Source organism: Leptopilina heterotoma, unplaced genomic scaffold (genome assembly GCF_015476425.1).
Source record: "Leptopilina heterotoma isolate Lh14 unplaced genomic scaffold, ASM1547642v1 Lhet_53, whole genome shotgun sequence".
In the NCBI taxonomy this organism is placed as follows: domain Eukaryota; kingdom Metazoa; phylum Arthropoda; class Insecta; order Hymenoptera; family Figitidae; genus Leptopilina; species Leptopilina heterotoma.
Window position 1 is genome coordinate 1,781,703 of NW_025111115.1, and position 18,638 is coordinate 1,800,340.

Consider the following 18,638-nt stretch of genomic DNA (forward strand, 5'->3'; position numbering starts at 1 on the left):
CAAAATTATGTCTAAATGCAATTTAAATTATCTGCTATATTTCCGAATAAAATTAATTAAGATAAAGATTGTCTGACTAAATGCCACTTGTTCTACTGATTTATAAAATAAAGTTGTTCAAATAAGATTTGTCTGTCTAAATCTTACTTAAATTAAATTAAAATAAGTTAAGATGAGTATTGTCTGACTATTATTCCTTTTTACTACTGAATTGACTGACTAATCCCAATACTTTTACTACTGATTGTCACAATAAAATTGTCCAGAGAAAACTTGTCACATTAATTTCCAATTTTACAATTAATTTTGACAGTGAAATTGTTTAGAAATTATTGTCTGACTAAAAATAACTTCTACTACTTACCTTACTCTGGCAAGTATTTAGGAAACTGTTGTTTGCATGAATAATACTTTATCAACTAAATTTCCAATTAAAAATACATGTAATACAAAGTCTGTCTGACTAATACCAACTTTAACTACTTATGTTCAAAATAAAGCTGTTAAGCACTGAATGTTTGACTGTAGCCATAACATTTTCTAATTGTTTTTACAGAAAAAGTGTTTAGAAATCTTTTGTTCGAATGGAACGTACTTTACCCACTAGATTTTAATATGAAACAAGTTCAGATAAATATTGTCTGACTAATTATAACTTTTATTACTGATTTTATCTACTATGTTTCTAAAAAAAATGAGTTTAGATAAAGATTGTCTCACTAATTACCACTTTTACCACTGATTTAAAAAAATTGTTTAGATACTGATTGTCTGAATGAAACTCCCTTAAACTACTGATTCTTACAATAAGATTATTCAGATAACGCGTTATCTAGACTTATTTAGAATTTAATAACTATTTTTCATATAAAAATTGTTTAAAAACGGATTTCTGACTAAAACAACGTTTTACTACTTATTTTTTCAGCCATTTGTTTAGTTGTATAATTCTTATCACATGTTCGATAAAAATAATTTTTTTACTGTCTGAATGAAACGAACTTTACCTACTAGATTCCGGTATGAAACAAGTTCAGAGAAATATTGCCTGATTCTTACTTTTCCTATTTTTTAAAATAAAATTGTTAAATAAGGATTGTCTGACACAAACCATCTTTTACTGCTTCTATTTACGTGACAAGTGTTTGGAAAACATTTGCCTGTATGAAGCACACTTTTTCTAATGAATATGCAAGCAGAAAATTTTCAAATAAGAATTATCTACTTTTGGTGGTATTGTTACCATCGCTAGTGCATTTTCGAAAAAAATCAATAGCTAGACTAAATGTTCAGCTACTAAAGAAAAAAAATTCTCAAACACATTTTTATTATTCGTTCTGAATCGAGAAAGTGAATTCATAATTTTCACTCTTCGTGACTGTATTCTGAAAATTAATCCTTTTTAAAAGCATTTGATAGCAAGTTCTTCTGCGATTATAACACATTCCAGTTCATCCGACCAGGAACACTATTTGAGAGTTCCACGCCTCCAGACTTATAATCCAGATAAAGGAGAAAGGTGAAAATACCAAAGAGGGGTTCAAAAGTCAACAGTTGGACAATATTTCACAAAAGCAATAATAAAATTCGAACACTGAAGCAATAGACTCGAGCAGAAATTTATTGTTTTATTTGCTTTCATCAAAAGGAATATAAATCACATAATTAATTAAACACAATTTCCTGTAAAAAATCAAATCGTTTTACGTTTTACATATGGAACGGTTTTGTAATTTGAAATTCAATGTTAAAAATTGAACGTAGGGTTAACAGTAAACTTGCCAATTAACCTTAATGAATATTCGATGGAAATTTGCAAAATATTTAATAATACAATACAACCTGTCATGTGGTTGAATTGTTGAAACTTTACGCTCGTTTTAATTGCTTATTGTTTGAAATTTGAGAATGTAAATTATTTTTTTAAACCGTTATGATATAAATTATGAATATTTAGTCAGTAGTGTTACTAATTAAATTAGTACTTAATAATTCCCAGATTTATGAAATCAGGTTAATTACATAAAAGATTAATTATTACATGCCTTCAGTTTTGTGGACCTATAGCAAATTTTTTTTCTTGGAAACTATTTAACGTTAGTACTTAATATTGTTAATTACATTTACGATTAAATTCGTATTAAGAAATTGTAAATTTTCCCAAACACGTATAAGCTGATAAATATTTAATTAAATTGCACGCTGCATGAAATTTAAATTTGGAACAATATGTGAATAAAATATGTCGGATAAATAACTTATTTAAAATAAGTAAATAATCTAGTTGGCCGCGATTCAAACAAATTTTCTTTAAATCAAACTTAAAATACCTTTGCTATACAGCGAGCTATACAGTCAAACATATTTAAGTTTAATTAAAAAATATTTTTTGGTTTATTTAAGGAAATAATATTTTTAATTCAAACGTAAGTTATGATTGATGTTAAATTATTTATGAAAACTTTTAAGATTGAATGAAATATAAAATGGATTGAGCTTACAAACTGACTTTAATTAAACAAAATCATCTAAAATTTGTTTTTGTAAAATTTCTTTTAAGTATAAATTTTTCTCAGTGAAGTATACTTTTATTGAAGTTAGATAAATTATTTTTGCGTTAAGAAAACCTTTTGTAGAAATGAAACTAATTTCATACCAGCAGTAACAATAAAAATTGTTCTAGATCGACACTTATTGAAGAAAGTTCCCTCTTGTAATCTTTAATTGCCTATCATGTTGAAATTATTTTCTCGGAAGGGTTCTATATTACCTGTTATATATAATGAACTGTTTGATTAATCTGACGCTTATAACCACAAGTGCAATTTCTATAGGATGGACGATCAACGAAACGGTCCTGGTGAGGAAACGTTAAGTGGCACTTTCCTCCCCACAAGTGATCACAGAATGCAAGCCTTGAGAGGTCAAGAAGTGCTTATCCCAGTTTAGGTGCAACTTGCTGCACTGAGGGGCTTCTGGGTTCGGCGTCTTACAGCTTAAATCAAGCATAAAATATTTTCTTCCTGTTTTTATTCTGCTTTTTTTTCGCTTCATATATACATATATATACATGGATTTTTTTTATGAACGTTGAAGACTCTTTTCCTTTAGAATACAATCACTATAATATTTACCTCTATTGTGGTTTCAGAGGGTTGTAAAAGCGGCTATAAAAAATGAGCGAATTCTCCAGTCTTCATCGTGTCTTTTACCGCTAAAAAGCTTATGTTAGCGATTTTATCGCTCTCGGGAGTTCTATTATCTAAAATCATATTTATCCCTTATAATTACACTTTAGAAAATAATTAAGTATACACTTTTAACGACTAACGAGATTTCTGTAAATAATTAATTTCCAAGCAAGGTTAGTTAATATTTTATTTTCACACAGTCTATACATTTCAGAAAGAATATCATCAGAAAAAACTTGTATATATTGAAAAAAGCAATTTTTTTATGGTTATCGCTGATTACGAATCTGCTGTCAGATTTAAAAAATGCAAAATAGTGGATCCAATAAGGTAGAGAAATTTTTCAAAAATTTGTTCGTCATGCATATTGAATTTACCATTTTGAATTCTTAAATGCTGACTTCTGATTTGTAATCAGCGACTCATAAAACCCTCAGATACCAAGTAAAATAAAAATACAAAAAATTTTAAAAACTTGTCTGCCATATTGGATCCGGCATTTTGCATTTTTAAAATATGAATTGGTAACCATAAAAAAATTGCTTTTATTAATATCTACAAGTTTTTTCTGATGAAATTCTTTCTCAAATGTATATTTCTCCAAGAAAAGCTGAATTTTCGTTATTTTGAATTTTCAAATTACCTTTTCTTAAAAATGGTTCCACAGAAGATTTTCGTTTTTGTTGGAAAATGATGTACTTATGATCTAGAATCGAAATCAAGAAGAAAATTCCAGGTGCCATAACCTTTCAGTTAAATCGGTTTAAAGCACCGTGAACATTAAATAGAAATAATGAAAATAATTTGGTAATTATCAATCGAGTGTAAGAAATTCAAACCTTTCTTCAGTGGACGCGTATTTGATTAATAATTAAAATGATAAAGTAGTTTTAGTGAAAACCAAATTTTTATTGTTTTTCTCAGCACTTGTGAGGTATAAAAGTTTTGAACTGCAACAAAATTATACGCAGTAGTGTCAAAGAGTATAGAAGCGTATAATACACAATCCCAAAAAATTTTGAAAATTGAAGCACTGCAAAAAATATAGTTATAAAATGTCAACAATGTTGAAAATTTACTTGCTGTTATTTGCTGTAACATTTTTATTATTTCCTAATGAGAGTCGTGCTGAATGTTGCGGCAGAGGTGATATAATTGAAACTGATTGTGATCCTAATAATAAAACAAGCCTCAGGTGTGCTGTAAGAGTTTGCAAAGATGGTAAGAAAAGAGAAGGATACTATTGTGGTGTTGGACCATGTAATGCGATTGGATGTAACTGTGACGGTGGCTGTTTGACTAAAAAAAGCTGAGTCAGCATGAATATGGATAATTGTTACTATTTTATAAATTTTATTTGGAAATAGAAACAATGCAAAACAAAATGAAGTTTTAATGAGTATTTTACTTCCTCGCGGAGTAAGTTTTGTAGCCCTTTAAATTATAAGTTAACTGTTGAATTTCAAAAAGGTTTGAATTCGAATCTTTTGAAGAATTTTAATTCCTATGGACAAATAACAATGATTAAATGTTTATTTAAAAAGGAAGTTATTAATGTTTTCGAATAGTTTGACATTTAAAGAAATTCGTAAATAAGTAAAAGAAATTTTTTTCAGTATTTAATAATTTTTAGAGTAAAATTAGAATATTCTTTAGAGCAGGGAAAAAGGGAAAATTTTGTCTAGAAATCAGGGAAAAGTGAGGGAAAAAGAAAATTCAATTATTTTCATAATTAATAATAGTCATCGAAGAACTTCAATTATTTTTAATACTATTTTAAATTAATTAATCGAAAAATTCAATATTATTTTCACAAATAAAGTTTTCCACAAGAATTCAATTACTTCAAATAAAATTTTCATAATATTTATTATATTTCGAAAAAATTAATTTTTTAAAACAATGTTTATAAAATTCTTATGAAGAATTCAATTATTTTCACAAAAATATTAAAATTTTTCACAGAAACTCAATTCTATTTAAACATTTTAATAAAATTTTTCGCAATAATTCAATTATTTTCATAAATAATAAAACTCATTGCAGAAATTCAATTATTTTTAATACAATTTTAATCAAATCACTCGAAAAATGTAATTATTCTTAAAAATTTTCTTAAAATTCATCAAAAGAATTCAATGATTTAAAAATATGTTGATAAAATTCTTTATGAGAATTGAATTTTAAAAAACATTTAATTATTCAATAAATTATTTATTTACATTTCATTTGTATTTAAATAATTGAATTCTCGTGGAATTTTGTAATAAAAGTTGATTTAAAAATGAATAATCTCAGGTTAGGATTGAATTTTGAAAAGCTTTCAAATTAAAGTCTTTGAAAATCTGAAGTTTTAATACTTTCAACTATAATAATTCTGTAGAATTATTATTTTTGAAAAATTTTACTTGAATTTTTTTGAAGTAAATAATAGTTTCAAGGTTTTATTCTCTATAATATATATTACTTAATTGAAGAATTTCCAAGTAATCGAAATTTTGTGTAAAATTGATTTGTAAACAAAGGAATTTGAAAATTTTCGAAGAACTTTTTCTGAAATTATTAAAAATAAAAAATATTTTGTTGCAGTTCAAAACTTTTATACCTCACAAGTGCAGAGAAAACCAATGAAAATTTGTTTTTCACTAAAACTACTTTATTATTTTAATTACCTTTCAATCAAATACGCATCCACTGAAGAAAGGTTTGAATTTATTAAACTTGACTGATATAATTACAAGGCCTTATCAGACATAGTAATATTTTTTATAAGTTTCAGAGTAACTCCACTTACTAATTACACGTTGTTATATTTTTTTTTAAAGAATTATGACTATTTTATGCGTCGAAGAAAAATAATCACATAGTATTTAAATTTAGTTTTCGTCAGAAATATACTTTTCAAAATTTTTATTTTGAAATTCAGTAGTAAAAGTCAATTATTCAGGTAATTTAGTAGTAAAAATGGATAATAGTCAGAAAAAATTTTGTTGTACTTTTAGTTTTTCAAATGAATTCCTATTGGAGTTGAATTAAAAAATTATTTTTATATATTTTTGATAATTAATGAAGGGTGGGAAAATTTTTACTGCGATAGATTTTCTCTCGTGCATTTCTCTTTTAAATATGGAACGAGATTTTAAAATATGCTACAAAAATATGTTATGTAAATAAAAAATAAATACATTCGAATAAGTAACTTTTGCGAATATTGATACAAAAATTAAAAGGTTTTACTTTTTATGTATGTATGTATGTATTTTTGAAATTTTCTCCTGTTTCATTTAGTTGAAATAAATGTAACAAATATCTAGAAACTTAACCCACTCGGTTGTTCAATTTCTCCAGAGCATTCCCAGCACACACTTTAATTCGCTTGGTACTTTTCACCGTGACAAATTTCATTCTTGCCAACGTACGTGCATCGAATTTCTATCAACACCATGTACAAAGAAGAAGTGAAGGCTACAAATTATTGTTGTCCACGCTTGTCTAATTTCATGAGTAATTGTACTACTGTTCCTCATTTTCTTTCTATTTCCATCTCATTATTTAATATTTCTTGTTAACATTTTCAATAATGGTTCTAAATAATTTTGTAGTCGAATTAATTATTATTATTATTCCTATTATCATTTATGAAAATAATTGAATTTGCAAAGAATTTTATTAAAATTTTTGGTAAATGCAAAGTCAGACAAAAAAATAGGCGTAAAAACTATTTTAAAGAAAGGTTAAAAAATTTGTAAGAAAAATATGTGTAAGAACAGAAATTTATAAAGAAAATACCTGTAAAAGGACAATTGGGTCATTTTTTGAAATATTTGTTTAGCAATTCAAACAATCGAAACTAAAATTACATTTAAAAATGTTTCAAAGATGAATTTTAGAAAAGGCATTTTTAATTTAATTTTCAAAAGAAGAATTTCGTTTCCAATAAAGTTAAAAATTTAAAAAACATAATACTATTAAGAAATATTTTATATCTCTTTCACATAAATAAAAAAGTGAATAATAAAATTTTTAATTAAGGCCAATTTTTGTAAGAGTGAATTTTAATTTGTCCTGGAATAGTAACAACGCACGTATATAAAATTTAGAATGTTTTAAAAACTTTTTGAACATATAGAACTTTGATTGATAGATGTGTGGGGAAAACTCAACAAAAAATCTACAAGGAAATTCAAATTTAAGTTTACTCTGAAAATGGAGCACAAAGAATCCAGATTGAAGTTTACATCGCCATCCAATTTCTTCAAACTTTTATGCTTTAGGGAACTCATATTTTTATGTCACCAATTTTCTGAAAATGAAAAAATTACCAAAATAATAATTAATATTTTAATTCTAAAAAAAAAGGGGGAACAAAAATTGGAAATTGAAATGTATTCTGTGAATGAAGGGTAAACGAAAATTGTGAAAATTATTTGGTATTTATGTAAAGGAGAAATAAATACTAAATACTAATCAACAAATGAAACTAGGAAAATTTCAAATGTTGTGAAATTAAATTTATGTACAGATACATTAAAATTTGAAACTTTTGATTTTTATTACGCTTTTACATTTGTTTTTCTGAATCATAAACTATAAAAGCTTGTATAAATTTTTTAACACTATTTGCTTTCAAAAAACGTCAATAAATAATACACTTTTCGTTAAAACCATTAACTCCGTTTGTTTTGTATTTTATTCTTTTGCTACTCGCATTCATATTTTCTCTTTCTCTCTCACTCATTCTCTCTTTTTTGCTCCCCATTCGAACATTACTTCCTTTTCTCATATTGCCTTTATTTTGTTTGTACAATTTTTTTTTTCATACACACTGAAGCAATTCCATTTCAGGTATTTCAACTCGTGTAATAAATTGTTTAAATCAATCGAGACATTTTCCTATATCAGCCTTGTAATATTAGCTGTAAATAACTCATAACTGATTAAACTACTTCATGATTAAAAAATACAAAAACCAAAAAAAAAGAGAGAAAGACGAAAGAAAAATGTCGAAAATGGAAACAAAGCAAAAGTTGAAATTATTGCTTTGAAAACAGTGAAAAATTGTTCAATAGCCGAGAAAATATCGAACCATGACTATACACTCATTGAAAAGTTTAATCAAAATATTAGTGACATTGGTATGACATTTTATTCGCATATTGTGCCGAATTTATGTGTCATGCAGCAAACAATTTCATTAACTATTTATCAGCTTATACGTGTTTGGGAAAATTTACAATTTCTTAATACGAATTTAATCGTAAATGTAATTAACAATATTAAGTACTAACGTTAAATAGTTTCCAAGAAAAAAAATTTGCTATAGGTCCACAAAACTGAAGGCATGTAATAATTAATCTTTTATGTAATTAACCTGATTTCATAAATCTGGGAATTATTAAGTACTAATTTAATTAGTAACACTACTGACTAAATATTCATAATTTATATCATAACGGTTTAAAAAAATAATTTACATTCTCAAATTTCAAACAATAAGCAATTAAAACGAGCGTAAAGTTTCAACAATTCAACCACATGACAGGTTGTATTGTATTATTAAATATTTTGCAAATTTCAATCGAATATTCGTTAAAATTAATTGGCGACTTTACTGTTAACCCTACGTTCAATTTTTAACATTGAATTTCAAATTACAAAACCGTTTCATATGTAAAACGTAAAATGATTTGATTTTTTACAGGAAATTGTGTTTAATTAATTATGTGACTTATATTCCTTTTGATGAAAGCAAATAAAACAATAAATTTCTGCTCGAGTGTATTGCTTCAGTGTTCGAATTTTATTATTGCTTTTGTGAAATATTGTCCAACTGTTGACTTTTAAACCCCTCTTTGGTATTTTCTCCTTTATCTTGATTATAAGTCTAGAGGCGTGGAACTCTCAAATAGTGTTCTTGGTCGGATGAACTGGAATGTGTTATAATCGCAGAAGAACTTGCTATCAAATGCTTTTAAAAAGGATTAATTTTCAGAATACAGTCACGAAGAGTGAAAATTATGAATTCACTTTTTCGATTCAGAACGAATAAGAAAAATGTGTTTGAGAATTTTTTTTCTTTAGTAGCTGAACATTTAGTGTAGCTATCGATTTTTTTCGAAAATGTGCCAGCGATGGTTACAATACCACCAAAAGTAGATAATTCTTATTTGAAAATTTTTTGCTTGCATATTCATTAGAAAAAGAGTGCTTCATACAGGCAAATGTTTTCCAAACACTTGTCATGTGAATAGAAGTAGTAAAAGATGGTTTGTGTCAGACAATCCTTATTTAACAATTTTATTTTGAAAAATAGGAAAAGTAAGAATCAGGCAATATTTCTCTGAACTTGTTTCATACCAGAATCTAGTAGGTAAAGTTCGTTTCATTCAGACAGTAAAAAAATTATTTTTATCGAACATGTGATAAGAATTATACAACTAAACAAATGTCTGAAAAAAATAAGTAGTAAAACGTTGTGTTAGTCAGACATCCGTTTTTAAACAATTTTTATATGAAAAATAGTTATTAAATTCAAAATAAGTCTAGATAACGCGTTATCTGAATAATCTTATTGTAAGAATCAGTAGTTTAAGGGAGTTTCATTCAGACAATCAGTATCTAAACAATTTTTTTAAATCAGTGGTAAAAGTGGTAATTAGTGAGACAATCTTTATCTAAACTCATTTTTTTTAGAAACATAGTAGATAAAATCAGTAGTAAAAGTTATAATTAGTCAGACAATATTTATTTGTACTTGTTTCATATAAAAATCAAGTTGGTAAAGTACGTTCCATTTAGACAAAAGATTTCTAAACTCTTTTCCTATATAAAGACAAATAGAAAATGTTGGATACAGTCAAATATTCAGTTCTAAGCAGCTTTATTTTGAACATCAGTAGTTATAGTTCGTATTAGTCAGACAGACTTTATATAATCTGTATTTTTAATTAGAAATTTAAAAGGTAAAGTATTTTTCATGAAAACAAAAGTTTTATAAATACTTTTTATGGTAATATATAAGTAGTTACAGATATTTTCAGTCAGAAATTTTTTTTTTCCTTCACTTTTTAACAATTTTACTTTCAAAAATTCTAATTTTAGTTTAAAAAACAGTAGTATAAGTGGATAATTAGTAGGACAATATTTATCTCAACTTGTTTCATATCAGAATCTAGTAGGTAGGACATAACGTTTCATTCATACAAAAAATAATTGTCCTATAAAAACAAGTAGAAAAATTTGGCTTACGTTAAACATCAATTTCTAAACAGTTTTATTTTGGAAAGCAGTAGTTAATGTTTATATTGGTCAGACATTTACTTTCAGACAATTTTATTATCAAAATAAATTGTGTAATTGAAAATTAGTATAAGTTTTATCTAGACAATTTTAATGTGACAATCAGTAGTAAAAAACGAAATTAGTCAGGCAATTCAGTAGTAAAAATGGATAATAGTCAGATAATAATAATCTGAACTCAATTTGAGTTAATTTACGTGAAATTTAGTCAGACAAATATTATTTCAACAACTTTATTTTAGAAATCAGTAGTAAAAGTGATTAATCAGTCAGACAATTTTTATTTAAATTTTCTATATTCGAAAATAAAGTATAAGCTTAATTCAGAAAAAATTTTGCACATTTTTGCAAATGTGAAAATTAGTCAGATATTTGTTACCTAATTCAAAATTTTAATGACAAATAGAAATCATCAGAATTTTTTTTAAAATTCTTTTCATTAAAAGATTTTTGTTCTTTACTTCTAAATAAAATTAGAAAATTGTTAAACAACTGCGATTGAAAAATTTTATGAATCACAATTTTTTTAACAAAATTATTATTTTGTTTTAGAGAAAAAAAGAAAAGTATTTGCACAATTTATATTTTTAATCTTATTTTTTGAAACAGGATTTTCCACAGGAATTAAGATATTAAAAAATTTCAAATTCTAACTTTTTGGAAATTAAACAACTTATAAGAGTATTGTTATAAAACATGAAGATATCGATTGCTCCGAGTCGAAGACTCGGAGTGATCGATTTCTTCATGTTTTCTAATAAAATTAAAGCTGATTAATAAAATCATTATTTTATATTATAAGAATATTCTTACTGTAACTTCATCAAAATTATTTTCATCATTTTAATTCAATTATTATTTTCTAGAATTTTAAATTATTTTTTATGAAAATATTGGAATTCCTTAAAAAAATTTATTATTCATGAAAATAATTGAAATTTTTATTATTTATTTAAAAAATTAAATGTTTACAAACAATTTTATTATAATTTTTTTAAAAATAATTGAATTCGTTTTGGGAAATTTTATTAAAATAGTAGATATTGAAAATAATTGAAATTAAAAAAATGCATTTTATTTTTGAAAATAATTGAAATTAGAAAAATGCATTTTATTTTTAAAAATAATTGAAATTAGGACAAGAATTTTTTTGACATTTATAAAAATAATTGAACTTTGGAGAAGAATTTTGTTATTTATAAAGATAATGGGGATTTTTACCAGAATTTTTTTCAAATTTTGAACATAGTTGAATTTTATAAGAAGTTCATTTTTTTTAAATAATTGTATTTATGCAATTATTTGTAATTTTTCAGAAATTGAATTTTTTTAAGTGTTATCACCAAAAATTTAAATTAGAAAATTTTTAAATTCTCTTATTTTTAAAATTTATAATTTTATTTAAAAAAGGCAGTAAAAAGTTAGTCGCGCGCTTTAGCGAATTGTTGCTAGTTATTTATTAATTTATGTTAATTACATTAATTATTTACATTACATTCACAATATTTCTTGTTCTTGTGTTTCTATTTTTTTCTATTGATGGATAATTTATTGCACATTATGCCTTTTTTTACAACGTGTTGCCTCTTTTATCAAATAACTCTCCCATGTTTTACAATCAATTTAGTAAATTCTACATTATATAAAGAGAAAAATCTGTTTGTAATAGCACTATTTATTAGTTTTTTAAAAACTCATTACATTGACATATTAAAAGTGAATTTCTAACGATAATTGGTCAGAGGATTGGGTTCTCAGGGGTTGAAGTGTAAATCAATTATGTCATGTTATCCCGGAGATCGTAATAGCGCAAACGGGCTTGTAATTGAAGTTAATTATTACCGTCTCGTGGCATCCCCTTCAGCCTTTGATTAGTGAAGTGTTTTTTTCAAAAAGATAAACTTTCGTCCAAAATAAAAACAAACAAACAAACATTTCATTATCAAGTTCAAGTTCACAGTTAAAATTCTTTTATATTTATTTTTCTCTTTTATTCGTTCAATTAAAATAAAAATACATACTTTCAAAAATTGAGTGAATCATAAACAAAAAAAATTGTATTGTTATTCCTTGAGAGTGGGGTAATTTAATTATACAGTCAATAGTAATTAGTGAAAACTTCATTTGAGGAAAATTCTAGATGGGGATGTAATTATAATTTCAAATTTACCATAAAACAATTTGTCTGGAAAATCTCAGGAAATTCCCTGTTGGAGAAATGGTCGCAGGGGTCGCTTTTAGAATGGCACGTTCTCAGAGGCAGGGTTATGACGTTAATTAACTGCACTGAATAATTAACGCAAGATTTAGGTAAATCTAGGGTTAGCTTCAAAATCTGCTCTATTATTTTTACAAATGTGCTCAAGAGATTTCTGCTAATTTTCTCATGAAAGTATACATATATATATTATAGTGAATGGTGCTTAATAATTTTACCATGTCAAGTGTGTCACATGCTTTATAGTCTCATTGTTCGAAATTTTTATTCTTCTTATGAAAATGAATCTACTTTCCCCTGAGGAATTAAAAATATACTTGGTGCAATTAATTAGAAAATATTTATTAAAATTTATTTTACAGGATTAAAATTAATAAAAATGAATTTTATTTTCGTATGGTTAAAAATTGGATTAGAAAAATATTGATCCAGTATTTTAGTTCAAGACTTGAAGCACTGAACAATGTGGAGAAATATTGGCGATAAGAGTTGGTTCAATATTTAGACAATTATCAGTCCTGGCGCAATTTCCCACTGGGTATATGCATATAGAGGACAGGAATTAAAAATCTAGAAACAGCTACGAAAATTTTATTGTACAATGAACGTAAAAAAACATGGTTATTAGAGAAACTTGTGTCTGACTTGAAATTTACTCTGACTACTGATTTTAAAATTGAGAGAATTAGAAAAAAATGTTGTTTGACTTCACGTTTACTCCACTTATACATATTACTAACTCTAAATTTATTGAGAGACATGAAATGTCATGTCTGACTAAAATACATTTTTACTACTTATTTGGAAATTAGTTGAATTTAAAAAGCTCGGATGAGGCTAAAAATAAATTTAACTACTGATTTCTACATTGCAAGAATGTAGGAAAATTGTTTTTAACTGAAATTAGTTTCAACTAACATCTAGAAAGTACTTAACAATTGTGCCTGACTTAAATTCATTTTTACTACTGATTTTTAAATTAAAAGTGTTTTAAAAAATTGTCTTTGACTTGAAATTGACGTAAACTACTCATTTTTACATTCCAATTCATGTATTTCACATATTTTCTTGTCTAAACTCTAGTAAAGTGAAAATCAGTAGTTGACGTAAATGTTAAGTCAAACCCTAGGTTTCTAAAATCATAAAATGTAAATTTAGTAGTATAAATAAATTTGATGTCAGACTACTACTTCTCATTTTCCTACAATGTAATCTTTTCAAATAAGATTTTCATTAATTTTTCAATTTTAAAAATTCTAAATTCTTGTAAAGAAGAAATCAGTAGTACAAAAGTAAAGTTTCGTCAGACATTACCTATTTTAAAACAATTTTAAAAATTTAGAAATCAGTAGTTGCAATAAGTTTCAGTCAGACACTATTTTTCGATACTCTTGCAGTGTGAAAAATACTGGTGAAAATTAATCTCACTAAAGATTTTTAAAATTTAATTTAATTTGAAATAAGTTGTAAAAATTAGTTTTAGACAGACATAACACTTCCAATTTTTGAAATAAATTTAGAGTTAGTAGTTTAAATAAAAATAAAATTTTTCTCTGTGTGGTACAATTTTCCTATATACACTTAAAATGCGTTAATCAGTAGTTTAAGTAAATTTTAAGTCAGCCAACTTTTTGTCTAAATCCTCTCCACGTTGAAATTAGTAGTTAAAAGATAATTTTATTCTGACTACATATTTATTTTAATTACTGATTTTCACATTATAAAATTTATAAAAAAATTGTGACTAACTGGAAATTTATTTAAATTGTGTCTGACCGAACTTTACCATAACTACTGATTTCCACATTGCAAAAATATAGAGAAAATGTTTTCAACTAAAATTAATTTCAATTACTAATTTCGACATTGTAGAAGTACTAGAAAACTGAGTCTGACTGAAATTTACTTTAGCTACTGATTTTTATGTTGTGAGTAATAAAAATTAGGTCTGACGTAAAATTGACGTAAACTACTCATTTTTACATTACAATTCAGGTATTTCACATATTTACTTGTCTAAACTATTGAAAAGTGAAAATTAGTAATTGAGACAAATGTTAAGTCAAACCAAGTGTTTCTAAAAGCATAAAATGTGAATTTAGTAGTATAAATAAATTTTATGTCAGACTACTACTTCTTAATTTCCTACAATAAAATCTACTTAAATTAAATTTTCAGAAATTTTTCAATTTCAATAATTCTAAATTCTTGTAATGTAGAAATCAGTAGTTATAGTAAAGTTTAGTCAGACACTATATTTGACAATTTAAAAAATTCGAAAATCAGTAGTTGCAGTAAAGTTTAGCTAGACACAATATTTCGAAACTTTTGTAGTGTAAAAATCAATAGTAAAAATAAATTTTAAGTACTGTATTGTTGAAAACAAGAGTTGAGGTAAATAATAAAGTAGGCGCAAATTTTCGAAACTCTCGTGGAATCTTTCAATGTGAAAATCAGTAAAAATCATAAATATTTAGTCAGATACAATTTCACTTGACAAAAATATAGAAATATTGTATCTGACTTAACATTTATTTTTACTACTCATTTTAAGTTTATAGGAGTTTTGATAAACTTCACCTTAACTACTGATTCTAATATATTAATTTAAAAATTCTGTCTTGCTAAAATGTACTTTTTCTACTAATTTTTACACTATACAAGAATTTATGGAAAATGTGTCTGAGTAAAAATTAATTTTACTACTGATTTTTTTATTACTGTATTGAAAAATTGTGCTTGACTTAAAATTTTTTATAAATTATATTTGTCAATTAGAAAATTTAATTGAAAATAAAACTGAAATTTTTTGAATTTTTAGAAAATAAAGAAAAAAATATTGAAGAAAATGTTCATTTAAATTTATTTACGAATATCTTTAATATTGTAAAATTATTCGAAAACAATAATTTCTTTTTTAAATATTTTCAATATTTAATTATTATTATTTTTCTGTAGGAATTAAAATTCTTCAAAACATTCAAATTCAACCCTTTTTGAAATTAATTAACTTTAAAATCATTAAAATTTCTAATTATATTCATTCAATATTGAAACTTTGTAAAATTTTAAATTAAAACCATTTGAAGTTCATTATAAAAATTGTAATCGCGACTCTTTTAAAATCGAATTAATTTTGAAATATTTAAATATTTTATTTATTCTATATGATAGTTGTTGAAGATTTAAGTTATAAAAAGAAATTTTTGTCAGAAATTGAAAAAAATTGAAGGTTTTGTATTAGAATTCGTGGTAATTTTATGAGACAAACAAAAAAGACACAAAAATTCAGAATTTTCATATGATTTCAAAAATTAAATTTTTTTCAGTACTTTTAATAAAAATTCCTGACTTTTCCCTGAATTCCCTATGTCAGAATGCATGATTACTATAACTATAATAATATTAAAACTCTATATTTGAATTTATATTTTATTTTTATAAAAGAAATTTGAATTAAAAATTTTTAAATCCTATATTATTTTGAAAATTGCTAATTTTATTTTAAAAAAGTGAGTGAGAAGTCAATTGTTTCTATTAAGTAGTTAAAGTAAATATTACGTTCACAAATAGTAAAAAGACGTTTGCAAATATTAAAAAAAATGAAATACAACGATGAAATTTAGAGAAACATTATTTTTTGAATTATAAAGTTTTTTCCCAGGATTAGAATTGCAACATGGATAACAAGCTATTGGATAGGAAGTGTTCAGGGATATATTCGTCGCGCAGATTCGGCAATTCATGGTTATGCCTGTGGGGCGAGCGTATTTCCATAATTTACAGGCCAGCCGAGGAAACTCGCATCCAAACAACAATGAGAGCTAGAATAATTCGAGCATTGTGAGCAAGTGCTTTGTGTCATCGTTCAAGTCGTAGTCCTTTATATCTGCAATTTCTCGATTTGGAAATATGAAAATGTTGTCATACTCCGACCCCATCCCACCCATTTGGCCCGTTAATACCCACTTAGAATTGATTTTCCCGACTGCTTTTATATATAAACGCGACTGGAAACTTGTTTTTCCCTTTTGAAAAGTAAACGACGCACTTTTGTTTCACTCTTTCCATGAGAATCTGCATTTCACAAGCACTTCAAGTGTGCTTCACACACATAAAGCTATACAAATCGTTTCTATTTTCATTTCTACACCAAGAGATGAAGGATATTTTTCAATTCAACATGTTACGTTTAAGTTGAAATTATTTTATCTTTGCTCAGCATTTAGACGTATTTAAATTTTCCTTAAAACGTAATAACGTATGCATTTTGCTGTTTTCAATTCAGTTTTCACTGATTTTGTATGTCTAAGAGTCTAAATTTAGGGGGAAATCTTCTACGATATTAAATTTTATCTAATCTGATAAAAATTTGTCTAAATTATTTTTTTATTTACTTCAACTACTCAGATGATTATATGTCTGACTAAAACTCACTTTAACTACTTCTGATTATGAATCAAGTAACTTTTGAGTCATTTGTTAATTTTCAGCAATTTTCCAGTTTCAATAATTCTAAATTCTTGTAATGTAGAAATTAGTAGTTACAGTAAAGTATAGTCAGAAACTCAGAAATGGATGTCTGACTAAAACGAACTGTAACTACTAATTTCTGAGTAATGTTTATTTCAACTATGAATTTCGAAAATATGTTAGAAGTTTTATATGTATTGTTAATACAACAAAAAGTATTTTAAAATTGGAAAATGAAATGCTTGAAATACAATGCAAATTCGTACTGGCAGCAAGAAATGAAATAATGGATCAAAAACACTGTTTACTGAAAGTATTCAACCTCGCAAGATAAATCTGCTGGGTGCCGGTCTCAAGTTATATAGATTCATTTTATCATTTTACTTAAAAGAGCATGAATTAAGAAAATAGTGAAAAATTCGAATTTATATCTGAAAAGTTTCGCTAGTACGATATTTATTATTTTGGAAAGTTAAAATTCATAGTCTAAATATAATAAATGCATAAATAAATAATAAATAATTAATTCAAATTAATTTAAAAATTAATATATAAATTTTAAATTATTATCAACAGAAATTTATCTTTTAGGTAGAAAGTGCCATATCTAACTTTAATTATTATTTATTTATTTATCAGTAACAGAGTTGCCATGCTTTTATTCTTTTCAAATTAAGATATTCAAAAATTTGAAATTAAATAACATTTAAGAATATTTTATTATAAGACTTGCTACTTTGTAACTGTAACTTCTTCAACAATTATTTTCATCATTACGATTATTCATTTCTAGAATTTTCAACTAAAATTCTTCTTTAAGTTAATATTCTAAAAATAATTTTTGAAAAAGTTCTTTGTAAATTATCAAATTCTTTTGTATACAATTTAATTTTACGAAATTTCAATTATTCTGACATGCTTCAATTAAATATATTCGAAATTAAAAACTTCAAATAATTTAAAAAATTTCCATTAAACTTTTTGAGAAAAATTAATTCTACAAAATTCTTAATTAAAATTATGAAATGTTCAAATTTTCAAAAATTTTAATTTGAAATTAATTTTTAAATCAATATTTATTAGAAAAGTCTACATGAATTCAATTATTTAACTATAAAAACAAATATTTTATTGAATGTTTCTTAAAATTTAATTTTCATAAGGAATTTTATCAACAAATTTTTAAATAAGTGAATTTGTTTGACGAATTTTAATACAATTTTTAATAATAATTACATTTTTTGAAAAATTTGATGAAAATTGTATTAAAAAAAAATGAAATTCTGCCAAAAATTTTATTAAAAGTTTTGAAAATAATTGAATTTTGGAGAAAAATTTTATTATTTTTAAAGATAATTGAAATTTTGATGAGAATTTTTATAATTTTTTAAGCATAATTGAATTTCTGCGAAGAATTTTATTTAAATTATTTTGAAGAAAATTGAATTTTCACGCAA

The 18,638-nt window shown here is 24.9% G+C and overlaps 2 protein-coding genes across 2 annotated transcripts in view; both read left to right on the forward strand.

Annotated features, from left to right (window-relative positions):
* LOC122508288 overlaps nt 1-2,949 on the forward strand; it is a 39,482-nt gene extending 36,533 nt beyond the window's left edge. The window contains exon 17 of the mRNA XM_043621564.1: nt 2,835-2,949. Within this exon, the coding sequence (XP_043477499.1) occupies nt 2,835-2,949 (115 nt within the window). The remainder of the gene's footprint in view (nt 1-2,834) is intronic.
* LOC122508184 overlaps nt 1-18,638 on the forward strand; it is a 231,578-nt gene that overhangs the window by 4,237 nt on the left and 208,703 nt on the right. The gene's annotated exons all lie outside the window — the stretch shown is intronic.